At 45.0% G+C, this 15,486-nt stretch overlaps 2 protein-coding genes across 2 annotated transcripts in view; one reads left to right on the plus strand and one right to left on the minus strand.

Moving 5' to 3' along the window:
* The first annotated feature begins 1,673 nt into the window (after positions 1-1,673).
* Positions 1,674-13,801, plus strand: LOC146137951 (uncharacterized). Its single transcript, XM_083394487.1, has 5 exons — positions 1,674-2,325; positions 8,377-8,690; positions 9,002-9,442; positions 9,858-10,316; positions 11,728-13,801. The coding sequence occupies exons 1-5, from the start codon at positions 1,674-1,676 to the stop codon at positions 11,911-11,913; spliced, it is 2,052 nt and encodes a 683-aa protein (XP_083250613.1). The 3' UTR covers positions 11,914-13,801.
* Positions 13,802-14,583: 782 nt separating this feature from the next.
* Positions 14,584-15,486, minus strand: part of LOC146137952 (transcription elongation factor SPT6-like) — a 37,276-nt gene continuing 36,373 nt past the window's right edge. Inside the window, exon 35 of the mRNA XM_083394807.1 lies at positions 14,584-15,256. Within this exon, the coding sequence (XP_083250933.1) occupies positions 15,073-15,256 (184 nt within the window). The 3' untranslated portion in view covers positions 14,584-15,072. The remainder of the gene's footprint in view (positions 15,257-15,486) is intronic.

The raw sequence follows: 15,486 nt of genomic DNA on the forward strand, positions 1-15,486 counted from the left end.
CCACCTGTGCGCCGTATCTCGTTTTGTACAGGAGAGCGGGTCGCCCGAATTGGCTTTCGACGAAGAAGTCGCCCTGTGGTTATATGTGCACCGGCGCCACTTCGTGCGATCTCATTCGACGTCTTGTCCGCAACGCGGTCGTTTTGTGCGCTGAGAATATTAGAGAATCCGAGAATACCGCGGCCGGAAAACCGGCGTCGTTTTCCCGCCGATTGGTCGTCGTACAAACGTGCCTAGATACGACCGGCAGGAAATATTTTAGGCGTTTCGAGATCAGTGTCGATGTTGCGTGGAAAAACATTTCCGCGAGAGTTCCACGCTGGAAATTAAACAGAAAATATACTGTGGAATAATGACAAATAGGTTTTAATTTTTTCCTGATTTTTGTTGTAAAATATATTAAGACATTTTTGCAACTGACTTTTTGCCAGCATTTAGGCTCAGACAATTCAATTATAAACACCAGAACAACAAAACGCATTTTACCTTATGCCGAATACATAAGTTTAAAATAAAAACTGTAACGAACTTTAAAGTAGCGTGCGGTGTATGGCGTTGAAGTGATCGAATCATTGCAAATCGCTTTCCATTTTTCAAGAGAAAAATCACAGGGTTGTTAGGTGGAAATTGCAAAATTGTGATTGACGCCGTTCAAGCGACGAGCGCGTTAGCCAAAAAAGCTAGACAGATGTTGTTCATTGGCGGTTACCCCGGCCTTGGAGCACGTTGGCTGCTGCGGGCGCGAGCGTTAAAAGCTTTGTGTTGGTTTGACCCTCGAACCCGGGCTGGCAGCGAATGAAAGGGCATTTTGCGCAACAGCACAGCTGGTGAAACTTCGCCGCTCCTCCAAAGGTTTATTGCGACTGTGCGACGGAACGGGCGCGGTCCGGGGTAAATCGCGTTCGCCGATTTTTGCTGAAAGGCGAAATCGCGTGTTTTTCCGCCAATAAATGCATTGATTTAAGGCCGCGCGGATTTGCTGAGCTTATTATCAAGAAAAATGTAAGGTAGTAACAGATAGCATTTTAAATACAAGTCATATGTTAATGAGGTTTTATGCTGCTTATTAGATATTTGAAGAGTAACATTTTTTTACTATGCCGTGTGGGATATTAGTTTGCTTCTAATTTGGGTTATTAGGGTTTCCAAATTTACCAGATAACGTTTGTTGAAATCCGCGTCGGTCTTCAAATCGTGAGGAATTTCAGGATACATTCAGATAAAAAGCAAAGTATTAAAATGTAAATGTACATATTTGTATAGCTGGGTTTTGAGATTACTGGTTTTGGTAGAATTTTCTGTTATCCAACAGTATTTTTTGGTACCATTTGTTGTTATCCTACATTTTATACTAAACAGTTAAATATAGCTTTCAACTTCACAGTTATTGACTTTTAAGGAAGAACGTAAAGTGGAAAGTATTGTCAGCGTAAGTCTGAAGTTAATTTCCGAGTGATATGACAAGTAATGCAGGTTAAAGACAGCGAGGTTTTTAATTCCTATACCCTGATATTACCTCGACATTGTGTGGGACCAGTTAAATATGTGCATCGCTTTTTTATACTGTTTTATTTTTTATCTAGATATACGTAAAATTTTAAATACGACGAAACACAAACCTTGGTCGTTTCAGCGATTTTAGCGCAAAAAAACATTTTTAAATACGCAAAGAAATGCTGTTTTTCCGTCGACACGCCCTCATCGTTTCCATCTGCCTGCTGCTGGCGCTGCTAGTGGCTTGCGGAACCGCTCGGCGAAATCGAAGCGGCGGCAAGCGTCGGCGGCAAAACCTCGCCAAACCGAAGCCGCAAGCTGGCGAGGCAGCGGTCGGGACTTCCGCGGGAAATCGGACCTCAGATCCCGCCGAATCGAATGCGAGCCTACTCTCCGCCCTGTTGAAGACGGACGCCGCGGCGACGGAGCCGAACGCCGACCAACCTCCCGTAGTGAAGCCGAAAAAGTCCCGCCGAAAGCGGAAAAGAGGCAAAAAAGGCGTAAAGGGAAAGCGCAAGGGAAAGAAGCGCGGCGGCAAACGGAAGAGGAAGAACAAAAAGTCCGGAGGAGCCGGGAGCGCCGGAAAGTTGCGCGCCACCATGAAGAAAATCTTCGGTTTCGATCACATGATGTCGCCGCGTCCGATTTGGAGCAAGAGGAGCAGACTGGATGCGGAGGTGGAAGAGGAAGGTGAAGAGAAGGAGGACCTAGCTCTTCATCCTCCTGAGTTCATGCTGGAGCTCTACCGAATCCTGTCACAGGACCGCAGCATGATGAACTACCATTTTGAGTCCCAAGGAAACACAGTGCGGAGCTTCTTCTCGGTTGCAGGTAAGATTATAAATCAGATTTGCTTTCGTCGCCGATTCTGTTTTCGTAGGTTTTTTTGCAGTACACCGCTTTTTCAAGCATATAGAACTCAGCATTTAAAGCGGGTGTTGGGTACATACTTAACCGGAATACGGGTCAGTTATCCCCTATGTCTATTGCCGCACAATACTTTTCAATATATAACAAATACACGCACCTGTTCATAGAAAAGGTCATATTAGCATCACACGTGTTAATCGGACTAAATAGGGAGCATTTTATTGGAATTGTTAAACAACTATCTTGTTCGATTTGAACCCTTGTCGACAAAAAAAATTAGGCAACGTTGAGTAACGTTTTTAAAGTAAAGTATCTTAAATTAATAACTAAGTTGTCTTTAACTTTTGCCCAAACGTGCTTAGTCATTTCTGGAAATAGCTTTTCTGCCTTAAAAATGCAAAATATAGGTTGCCAAAATACAAAGCCAGCATTTTAATCAGTGTTTTGACATAAAATTTGCGTATGAGTATGGCTTAATAAGTGCAACCCTGCAAATAAAGCTAAGCATATGTTATTTTGCTTTGTTTTCTGTTTTCACGTTCTCATCGGTGATAGACACTGGACCACAAGCGGATAGATGATTTACGTTACGAAAACGGCACGCACTCCAAAGGGCATGTTGACCTGTTTTATCGAATGCCATTTGTTGTTGTGCTGAGCTATAGGAATTTGTTGATTAAATAGCGAGGACCCATTTTGCCTTGACCAGATGGTAAATCGACGTTTTGTTGTTTTATAACACACGTCGAAAAATTGTAAGTTGTTGGGATAGGGCTTCTTGGAGAGTTCGCAAAACATAAGAAAATCTATTTTGAAAAAATTTTAAATTGATTAAACATGGTCCTTCACGTAAAACACGTAAGAGTGCTTAACTTCAGATTATCGCAAAAAAATTAACCGATCTTCCCTAAACAAAAAGGCAAATTTAAGACCCCGTACGAACGGCCATTGACGACGTACGGTCATACCATTTAAACGCCTTCTCCAGTTGAATGCCGACGCAAACCAATTACAGTGAAAAAAAACGCAAAAATGCGGTGGTTTGCGAAAATCTGCCCACTCTATGGATGCACATAGACCAAATACAGTCGGCGGTGCGTGCAGCGACGGAGCGTATATAAACGCACGGTTGAAAATCGATGCAAAACAACCATGTTTTCGGGCCAACGCGCCCCAACCTCATTTGGGTTCAAGTCATTGCATTGCTTAACGCCAAACGATAGGTATGGCGAAGATTGTGAATTGCGCAGGTGAAACCGCGACGTTTGGCGGAGCGCGGAAGGCGACCAGGCGCGGCGAACCGCGACCGCTTTACGCACGTCGTTGTCGAAGTTTTCGCAGCAGCTCCTTTCATGTCGAAGTCAGCGATGTCCGATGCTTTGAATTTTATTCCAACACCCATATCCGACAATTTAAGAAAACCGATCTAATAAAATATAACGTTACTGTCGTCTCTAATAGGGTAACGCTTTTCGCGTTGTTAAGCCAACAGGTTACTAAATTGCTTGGAATTTTATAAAAACATCTATTGTGACAAATTATCCAAAAAAATAGAAATCTTCAAAACAAGGCAATCAATGGATGATATGCTTAAATTATTTGGTATTCGATCTTGCAGATACTACTTTTCTATCGGGCTAATCGATGCTACCACTGGCACAAAACATCGCCTGTATGATGTGGTGTTTATGTACATCTCTAGCCAAAACCGTGCCCTGGCTTCGATTGAACAATCACAAAGATGCAAGGCGTAAGGGCCGGAAGCTATATTTTGCCCGCTGCTGTTTGTCGTACAGCAGCAGTCGAAACCTCAGCGCAGCTGTCGATCGTGTAGTTGAGCGACAGGTGTGCGACAAATTACCGCGTCAAATCTCGCCCGTCTTGGTTGTGACCTCTCTTGCCCAACCAGTTGACACTTTATACATCGAGAAGGGTTCGAAACTCTAGTGATCCCGGCTCGTGGCTGCATGGGTGACGTTAGGGGTGTACCACGTAGTAATTTTCGCCAAATAGGACCTTTTAAAGGAAACGGCCTCAAACTAAAATTCTCTTAAAAAGCCCCGACGAATATCGTTAAAAGGGCACGCGCAGTTTATTTATCTCTAAATCAATAGAACTATGCTTTCGTATGGTTAACTGTACAATTAAAATTGGCTTCTTTACAACACTAAACAGACTGTTCGTTTTCCAAACAACGACGATTAAACCTAATTTTTGTAATTAAAAAAAACGATGCTGTCGGTTTGTCTGGACAGATATATTTCAAGTAGCTTATGGTTGAACTTAAATGGTACCTTGTTCGTGCAATCATTTGTACATTACATTACGGCAGGAGATATTGCAAAAATGACGCCGAAGCTTGATCACACAGGCGCTACCACAAGCCCAGCCAACCTTTGCACAGCCAAAGTCGTCCCCATTTGGAAGCAAACTTTGCGTTATTTCCTAACGCCGGTAAATGTTTGTTTGCCGAGGCCAATCGACCGCAGTTCGCACTATACGGACAGAAAGGGCGCACGGCCCATTTGCCCAGGCGCGACGCTAGGAGCTCTGGAAGTAATAAACAGGCGCTTTTACGTCGCCCGGAAGCTTGTAAACCCCGTCGCGGCGGCATTACAAGGAGCAAACGGGAACGCGTGGCCCTGGAATTCGCCCGAGGTCCGTGCGGCCGCGATAACATCGGCACCTGAGCTAACAGCAGAAAGCGTGCCGTCCTGTTGTCCCCACGAAACGCCCCATTGCCCCGCTAGGCCAGGGGTGCTGAAACTCAACACGGGAGCACCGACGCTAGTTTCATTAATCTTTTCAACGCTCGATTCGCGTGTTGCGATCAGGTCCCTTTTCGAATGCCGTCTGTTTCATCCAGCTACGATTAATTGATTTGCGTGTTGAATGCATTCTGTCGTATAGGCGTTGGCCATTCGCGTTTGGTTAGAAGGGGAAATTAAAAGGATTTGCCAAAAAATCGCACGTTCAAGTTCACTTAAGTATATACTTACGCACTTCTTGGCATTGATCTATGTAGGAAGCTTACGCAAAAATTTTGTACGTTAATCCTATACGTGACCAATTTTTAATTGTGATTTTGTCCTCATTTAAAAGTCAAGTATATATTTTACACAGAAAATTTAGCTCAGCCTGGGTTGTTTCATCCGAAATTGCACAATAAACGTCTGACACGTTAAAGCTCCAGAAAACCACGACCGGCGGTGACGAGAAACTCGCAAATTAACCGTGTCAGAAAGCAAAGGGCTAGGGTGGGCAAAAACAGCTTGGAAATTAGCGACGTTGCAGTTGGCTAAATGCGCGCTCCGATTCTATAAATAGCGGAAAAGGGCCGGCAAATTGGCATTGAACTTTCGCCTGGTCTTGCTAGCCGTCCGCTGCGGCTTTGGAATGCCGCTTATCCCGGCGATGGCAGGATGATGGCTTCGAATTAAATCCAGATTTCCGTTGCCATTAGCGCACTTAACATTTTGCCGAATCGGCGTCTGATGCCCGAGAGTCGCTTTTTCTGTCCAAAGCGAAACCGCAGCGATCGGAAATGGCGGACGGCTTTTCTTGCGATTTCCCGTGGCTGCGGTGCTGCCAAGTTTTTGCCCATGATTGCCAAGCGACTGATCTTGATTTGGTAGCAACTGTAATTGCCGTCGATTTACGCCAAAAGACCACGGGCAACGGCACGACATTTTTTCGCCTTTGACCAATTGGGTAGCAAAAAATCGGCCCCTGGTGCCACGAAATCTGGCATAGCTAATTCGCAAAGAGTTAACAGTACACGTAAATGTAAAGCCCGTTCCCAAAACAGCTCTCAAAATTTAGGCTGTAGTGTATATAGTCGCACTTCTACTATTATTTCAAGATTATTAATGTGTTTGCCACAGGAAGCAATTTACATTTGCAACAAAACCTTAACCACGACACGTTTAACCGATCAACTAACAACTGCACAATAAGTTCAATCTGGCACAGCACAAAGTGTACAGCCGAGTTCAGGTCGATTCACGGTGCAAAAACAGCTCTTCTTATTTCTAAACCGCGTAAACTATGCGGCGGAACGCGGGTAGGCGCAATACAGAAAGGCATCGCGCGCATATACACACCTCAGCTACTGAACAGCGGCCTTTGATCAGCCAGCGGCAGCAGCAGCTCCTAGATATCGCTCGACGGGCAAATTGCGCCCTTTCAGGCGACGACGTGCAACGCGCGTTTGATTTCCAGCGGTCGGCCGCGCGTTGAGTGACAGGCGACTGTCGACTTGCAAATCGCAGCCCATGCACCTGTGGTCCGGGCGTTCAGGCCGTCCGTCAGTCCGTCCACGCTGGCAGACGGGCGCGTGCTTTGCAGGCTTTTCTCTTTCGAAAGGCGCGAGATCTCGGGATTAGCCGGGCGCTTTTGTGTGTCGGAACCGCTATAGTTGCCGCAAAAGTGGAGTTGAAGTACCGAACGCGTATGACGTCATCGTATCAGAAATACTTTTCTGGGCAACAGTCGGTGTTGCCTGAGTTGTAAGGCGTCACTGATACAGCTGATTCTACATCAATATAAATAAATTTTATTTTACTTAGGCCCCTGTTAACCATCGATATTTCCTCGCGCTTGTTTTGAGGATTTGGTGAAACTTTATGGCTTAAAAAAGGCTTGAAGCACCATTTAAGCAGCCACCAACGTATTTTGGTCGATGCTTTAGTGGTAAAACACAAACCGCATCTGGAAGCCGCTTGTTTTTTACTGTAAGGCGTAGGAATCAACGAAAATCGGCGATTTCCGATCGATAAGACCCCACAGATGAACAAACGGAGTGACTTGACACTCCAAGCGCGAAAACACTAATCCTTAATTCCCACTTAGTCGCCTCGCGAAAGCGCCAATTTGCCGCGCGCCCGCCTGTTGACACAGCCCGCTAATCTGCCAGTAGAATAGGCCAGGACTCGAAAAGCCTCGAAAACCGCACATTTCGCAGCTCGGACAGATTAGGCGGCTTTTTGCGAGCGTGCGCGCGAAAACGTCTTTACCACACAGCGGCGTTGGAGTCACCGCGAAGACTATACGACCCTTCACTGGCAAATTGCGGGCTTGGTGAGCCTCGAAACTAATCTGAGCTGCTCCATGTCAGCGTACACAGCACACTCCGTCGCGCACCTGTCCATTCTGCGCTAAGAACCCTGATATTCGTTGTGCCAAAATGAATCCGTTACTCAGAAGCGAAGTGTTACAATTACAAAACGCGGTTGGGAGAATTAGCAATGTCAAGACATAAAATCTGCTATTTTTTGTTTAAAATTTCGAGGATTAAACGCTTCCGAATGAAAGACCCGTACCAAACGTTCGTGATCTCTTGGCTTCGTGGTATTATTTGCGGCACACGGTTAATTGAGTTGACATGCGGTGTAATAAAGGGCACATGTCGCACCGTAAGCCGCCCTTTGAAAGGTTTATCCGACATCAGTTTGTTGAAGTATAGGTCAGAAATCCCAGCGTGTTTATCGTATAAATTCGCCTGGTGTAACATAATTCACTCTCATCAATTTTAGCAACAAAACTTTCTCAGCCCACTTAAAAAAAATGTTTGTGATGGAGATGCATCTGGTTTTTGATTCATATATTCGTACACTCTTATATACAATCAATAATATTTCAGTCAGTTTTGCTATAGTTGCGCCTGAAATGCCGAGTTTTTTTGGTTCGTGATTAATACCATATAGTTTATATAGACTATAACCATAGTAACTACGATTACACTTTTAGCACAATGTTTTCAAAGACCTGTGTCTGCAATTGTGAGACAGCATAACCTGTAATTTGCAGCTGACCCATCCTAAATCGTCTAGTCATATTCATTTTAGCTATACTTTTAAATGATGATTATATGACCTTTGTGCAAATCTTTTAAACGCCAACGACAACCATATAACCTAATTTGGCAGCAATGGCGTCAGAAATCGTACGCTTTCCTATTATTCTTTATGCACATTTAAGAAGTCTTACCTTACACGTCGCATTCAATCGCAGTAAACCGCCCCGACGGCCGACGGAAAGGCATGGGAAGACCAATCACGATCATCTCGACCGACGCGCCTCCGTCCTCCGAACTTGATCCTTCCTCTCTCGGAGGAGCATCCACCAGCTACCGGAGTCAAGCGATGAAGGTTTTTGCTTTCAACGTCACAACAATACCGAAAGACGAAGCGGTTCTGTCTGCCGAGCTGAGGCTGGATAGCGACGCGCAAGGCAGCGGTACCAGGCGAGCGGGCAACGCTTCTGATTGGACGGTTTTCGTGGGCGTGTACCGACTAACGGAAGGCGAAGGACCAGGATCACCCAAGGTGAGAGTCGATTTGGACTAAAATGCATGGCCCAAAGAGAAACGATACGGTTGACAACATTGAACGAAAAAAACATATTACCGTTTACAGTCTTTTTTATAATTCGTTTTCGATCATTAACATACCATAATTATCGAAACGTATGATAGCCAATGATACGTTGTTACGGGAACACGCTAGAATGGCATTTTATCGTGGTAAATCCACATTGATTTTACTCGCGATCGAGAATCAAAAGCTGACATTTTGACAAGCCCAACAGCCCAAGCACGCGCCACAAAAGATAACCATAGCATCCTGTTCATTTTAAGGTTCACAGACGCGTTGGGCAGTCGGTTAAACTTATCCCCGGGTCCTCGTCCTTCTGGACCAACCCGGGCCTGGGCGAGGCGGTGGCGGCCAGCACCCAGCCGGGCCACATCCTGATCGCTCGGTTCCACGACCGCCCGGACCTATCGCGAACTGCCCGCGACTTGGCCGCGTCCCAAAATCCCCAGACGGTGTTCGGCGGTGTCCCAACCCTGCCGGAATCCTTTACAGTGGCCGACTCGGAACGGCCTAAAAGGAACAGTGGTGGCCGGCCTACACCGAGTTCTAACAGGCCCGACGCTGACTTCGATTTGCCGCCGCGTATTCCCTTCCTCATCGTCTATTGCAACGACTCCAAGTCCGTTCCGCGTCCCACTCCGGCCGCTCGTCTCGCCTACCAAAGCCTGCTTACCGACTCCAGAAAACGTCGCTCGCATCGACGGGTAAGTCTTTTGGGTTTAGCATCGTTTGGATTAACTTTGTTTGGAAAATGATTTCATGCGATTCGAGAACAGAAATATGGCTATCAAAAAACTTAAACATCGATTATTGCTTTATTTCCTTGCTTCAAGATTTCTAACCTGAAAATGATTACCATTTGTGAAGCTTCTATAGATTTAGTTTCCACAACCTATATATAGGGCTTTCTTTGTTCAACTTTGGAACATGCCTTACCGAAATAAAATTACTTATACATTACCTCAACCGTTTTCAAAATAAATGCGATAATCCCCGCACCTTTAATAAACAATAGTTGGCAGCAATTGGCCAGAAGACTTCATTTAAGGCTAAACCAGTGGTATTCCTGTACGTTCAAGATTGACCAGTATCGCGAAATAATAGTCCTTAAACTCGCAGGTGCGCCGATCAGTGAAGCAAAGAGCTTCAGAAAACGAAGGCGAAAATGACACGACGGCAGAAAACGAATTTCCTGAACACGCAGGCAGCAGTCAGCAAACTGTGCAAGGTGCGGACGCTAGTGAATCCAGCAGCCTCAGCAATCGGCGAACGGAGCCGCCGGCCAGCAGCGTGATGGCCACCCTTAAGCCGCGCAAGGCTTCGAAGCGGCGGGGCAGGAAGTCGAAATCTAAGTCCAAGTCGCGCCGTTGCAAGCGACGAGGCAAAAAGGGAAAGAAGCGGTGCAAGCCGAAAAAGTCGACGACGCCCGAAACGGAGCCGAACGCGTCGTCAGGCGCTTGTGGGCGCAAGGAAATGCTGGTCGATTTCCAGGAGCTCGGCTGGGAGCACTGGATTGTAGCCCCGCACACCATGCAGCTCTACTACTGCACAGGAGGCTGTGAGCACGGCTCCATGCAGGTCGGTGCACTTGCGTTGTGTGCGCTTGTATTGTTTGGTGTTTAATTTTGCCAATCGACTGCGTTGGCCGAACGTGCCGCATCGACGGTTCCAAGGTTGGCCGGCGAACCGCCTATAGTTGCAACTGTATAGGCTGACGAGGGGTGACGGTCGCGTGCAAATGAGAATGTGGGCGCCGTGGCGAAATTGCTCTTGATTGCGCCAGTTCCTCGAATCACTGCGCAAACCATAGCCAGGGAGTTCTGTTTAGGGCACTGAGGGCGTTTACACACCACGGGAGAACTTTGCGGGGCAGAAAGCTAGACAAGTTTCATGGTAGCGCTTTAAAAGTCCACGTTAAGCTCAACTAAAAACCACGACATAATAGTATACGAGGTTACTTAGCAAGTATAGAACTTAATTTGTCGACACAACTGTTAGATAGAAAAGAGCGTGCGGGGTGTTCATTGTATCTCGTGAATATTTTAGCAAAAAATGACGTGGCGTATTATTGTTAGTATATAAATTAAGATCCGCTCAAACTGTAATTTCACAGGTTTCTAATTCTATGATCATTTTTAAAAGGTAAAGTGCGGTTATTTTTTTTTCGATCGCAGCAGTACAACCCTTTTTCCCTAAATGTCACGAAATTCCCACAGGCTCGCCAAAGCACAAAATCGCGGCGCTATAGTTTACGGTGTAAGCCTATTTCCAGCAAAATACATCACCATGTCAAATAAACAACCTTGAAAAAAAACACGTCGACTGAAAGTAAATCGACTCCCAAAGAACGCGACGCAAAACCTCGGCGATCCCATTGCTATTTCCATTAGCCGACGCACCAACCCGCACCTGTGGGTATTCCAAAGCGCAGGCCCCAATTTGTTTACATGTCGCCACGTTACGCAACTAAAACGGGCGCGGCCGATCTGTTAACGTTCCAGCAGTCCGTTCGAGTCACGGCGAAACGTCCTCTCAGCGCAAAATTTGAGCAGAAAAGAAGGCGGGATTTCAAAGTCAAGGATTTCTGAATGTCAACAAGGCGGGAGTGGCGGACGTGACATTAGAAGAAGCGCCTTTCGACTGTCAGTTTAAAACCACCCGCGAATTATTTGTAAAGGGGTGAATCTAAAATAAGGTTTATCAGTTGGGATGCAGTTTGGTTGCTTTATAGGCTATCTCATATGATTAAACATGCGTTTAGATTTTAGCAAATATATTGGTGAAAACGGGGGGTAGTTAGGGAAGGCCGCAATGCCACCACACTCGCCCTATCGACTTAAACGAAAAATGTGTTGCATAAATTAGGATTTAGTCTAAAAAGAGTTTTATCAAGGAAGAGTAAACCTTAACGACGAGTGACCATCTTTAAATAAAGATAACAACTCAACAAGTAAGTTACAAGTGTTCTACCCTGATTTTCAAATTACAGGATCCGACTAATCACGCCATCATCCAGTCGCTAATCAAGTCGCTGGGCTTCAACACTGAAGTGTCCAACCCGTGCTGCGTTCCCAGCAAGCTGTCGCCGGTCAGCATGCTCTACTTCGACGAGAGCGAACTCTTGGTGCTCAAGTCCTATCCGGACATGGAGGTCAACTCGTGCGCCTGCCGCTGACGTCGCGCCTCGAACACGCGACCCTCGGAAGTTTAAAGGCGACGCGCCGGCGGCCTGACGCTCAAGAGAGGAGAAGTGCATCGAAATATGGAAGCGGCTGCGGCCGGAACCATTCCTAACGCTTGTGAAAACCGCCCGAGCGCACTTCGTAACCAGGTTGTTACAACAACGGCATATACTCCCGTTCCCTGGAAAATTTGCATTAAAATTCGAAGCTTGACCGACATCAATTGTGTTACGTTTCTGATGCTAATTTAGATGCTAATTTAAGCTTTATCAGAAACTTGCGAATGGCATGTGTACGTTGTGACATCGACCTGTTCAATATTTTTGAAAACACAAAACAAGATTAGCATAACCAAGTACCACGTGCCTTTGACCTGTTTAGGTGGCAAAATAATATATGAATTAATTAATATTTACAACTTGTTTTGCATTTACCGTATTTTAGTATCAAATTCGACCCCGAAAAGCTTTATCGGGACCTAATTGTTTAGCACGGTAGGTTGTCGCTCCTGTAACAGCCACAACCCCAAGATAGGCGCCCCCTTACGCCTGACAACGTTTTCACGTTTTAGCGCCAAATTCCTCCTGTTTACAAGCACCAGCTGCTCGGAACTGCCCAAAGCCCTGATACCCATTCACCGTCGCACGCAAAGCACGCTTAGTAACCCGGCTCAAATGTAAAAGCGATGTCGGGGATTTATCGCCGAGGCCCGGCGAAAGATGCCATCTGGGATTAGCGGCTTACCTAGCGAGGGGCCAGGTGGCCAGAGCACTCAGGCCAACGTGCCATAACACCTTATCACGGTCGCCGGGGCTGTATTGGTCGTTAGGTTACAGATGCCATCTGCGGGGATAGCATAACATGTTGCCGTTTGTTTTTTCGCCTATGTTGGTCCAAATTAACTAATATGCGGCTTTTGCCCTGTAAAGTGTGTGTTTCGAGCTACATAGTTGAAGCTTTAGTTTTGACGTAATCATTTTAATAATGCCCGTATAAAACAAATGTCGTTTTGTGACACTTTTGTTAACCTATTTTTATTCATGTTTAAGTTGGAATTAAAAGCAAAGACGCTCAATAAGTATAGTTCCGAGATAAACATATTTGTTTAGCAAAAATCCCCAAAATATTCGCATGTTTATAAATCGGTATTTGGGAGGAGCAACACCACACTCTAAACAGCTGAGTTTAGGATTTCTTTTATCGGATCTTCATCTCAGCGCAAAAATGTACACCACGGTAAAAGTGTGCGCAACAAAATTCCACCGCACTTTATCTTATCCATTGCGCCCTTCTTATCTTGACTAACCGACGTTTAAACACCTGCCCTGGCTATTGTGCCACAAGCCAAACGTAGAATTCGCGTTTGACGGCTCTTTACGGATCGACGAGCCGACTAGTCGACGATAAATCGTTTCGAACAACGCCAGGAGAGAATTCTGAAAACGAGGGGCAACGTTTGGTTTTATTTTAGCGCTTATGGGTCGCTAATACGTTTTTTGCTTGTTTGCAATTGCATTAACCTTTAGGCGTGTTGATTTACTTTAACGGCACCTTGTCCACAAATCTGGAAGACTTTAGAGACGATTAATTTATTAATTGTTTATTTGTATCCCTTTTTTGCGTTATGGTTTTTCACTCGTAAATTGTTTTTTGTGTGTAAAGTGTTGCGTTGTTGGTTCTGTTTTGTAAGTTTATTTTCTTGACATTTATTTGTTATTTTTGTTCATCGCATTTGTTATTGTTTTTTTTTCGCATTGACTTCGTGCTAGTATCGAAGGTTGTGTTTACTTCGATTTTTGCGCGCGTCTATTTTTCTTTCTCCAGCTTTTGTTTGTCGTTTTTTGTATCTTTTTTGTTTCTGTTGTTTTACGATTAAAATAAAGTTCCGTCTAATAAGAACAGGTCGATTTTAAGCAGCCAATACTTACTAAACTAAACGCTATGGTTCGACATGAGCCTAAAATATATTGTATTGTTAGGAAGATATTCGAACGTTTGATTCGAAATTGACACTTGAACGCCAAGAGACCATTTGCCAGACATTCAGTTGGTGTGTGCGGTGAATTTACCATTACTTAACATGTATTTTGGCAGACCAGACTGCTGAATATTTAGAGGTGTAAACGGCAATAAAGAAATAAAAAACGCAGCGTTCAAATTGTAGTTAAACACATTAACCTAGGTCCTACGAAATGGCTTATTATTGCAATCGCCGATACGACAAAATATATTTTCGGGATAAAGCAATCCGGCATGTATATTGAAGCAGACTGGGTGTTCCAATCAGTGGCGGGCACAGGATTTTTGTTTAGGAATCAAATGGGGACAAACAATTTTTCAAGGACGAAGTTGGAAATTTGCGTTATAACTATGAAAATCGTGGTCTCCATCATGCTACCGAGAGCGCATAAATGTTTTCTCATAAGTTAGAATATCGTGTGTAAAAAACACCAATAAGACTCAACATGTTCAGCGTCTTTGCTGCAATAGAAATGTTCCACCATAGAGTACAGCAAAATGGTGCAAATATTTTAACTGCCACAATAAATTGCAGCTTGCAAATAACCGAAGAACACCAAAAAGCACAATTTGTTTTTGTTTTTTATTACGCCACTTCGTTACGGACGAAAAGAAAGCAAGCGTGACAGTCGTTGCCGGTTTAAACACGATCAGCTTCAGTCACATTTGCTTGGCTGTGTCGCACATATCAAATATTCGCAGTCGGACGTTTCGCAAACACTCAGTTTCACCTCAGGCAGTTGAACAGTTTGGCTTCTTTAAACCTCGTTATAGAATATAAGTTAAATTAAATTACAGATGGGGTAGGAAAACTGGAGATTTTTTGGGCGCCTGACAACTCTTTGGACAAATATTTTCGCACCCCTTGAAATAAAAATAAAATAAAATTGGTTGTGTTTTCTTCCAAAACAGCCCGATGTGTGAACAGAATAAAAGTCGAGGCACGTAAAAACAAGTAAAGAATTTAGATTTGCATCGCCGCTTTTTCGATGGGAGTGGAATGGTCCTAGATATTGTGGACAGCAAAGGGGAGAGAACGCTTGCTAGAAGTCAAACAAGTACACCCTAACAAACAGCTGAAAACGAAAACCACGCACAAGTGTACATCTGTATTTCCATCACAGTCGGTCGCGTCAACGACCGGGGGTCCTCTGTCCGCGTGGGGTGCGCATCTGGGGCGTACGTGGGGTGCCCTTGTAGCTGCCGGCGGGCGTCCGTGGTCCCCGCGGCGTATTGTTGGGGGTCATACGGGGGCTGGGACCCGGCTGGGCCTTGTTGGCCCATTCCTGGGCGGCGCGGCCCCAATCGGCGACGTTCCTGCACAGAAGACAAAGTAGGGGCGGTCAGTAAATATCGGTGCTTTAAAAGTGAAAGTTGGTGTTTGGAGAAGAAAATTTAAATTGTAGGAAAACTATATTAAATACCATGTAATAGTGTTTATCACACAAAACTCGTAGTAGTGTGCAAAGTCGTCCGACAGCAGACTATGTCATTGCTAGTCAAATTGACCATAAAGCAAGTTGGGCCAGGGTATTGTTTGGCAATTA

This window comes from Ascidiella aspersa, chromosome 7, assembly GCF_963924565.1.
Source record: "Ascidiella aspersa chromosome 7, kaAscAspe10.2, whole genome shotgun sequence".
NCBI classification, from domain to species: Eukaryota; Metazoa; Chordata; class Ascidiacea; order Phlebobranchia; family Ascidiidae; genus Ascidiella; species Ascidiella aspersa.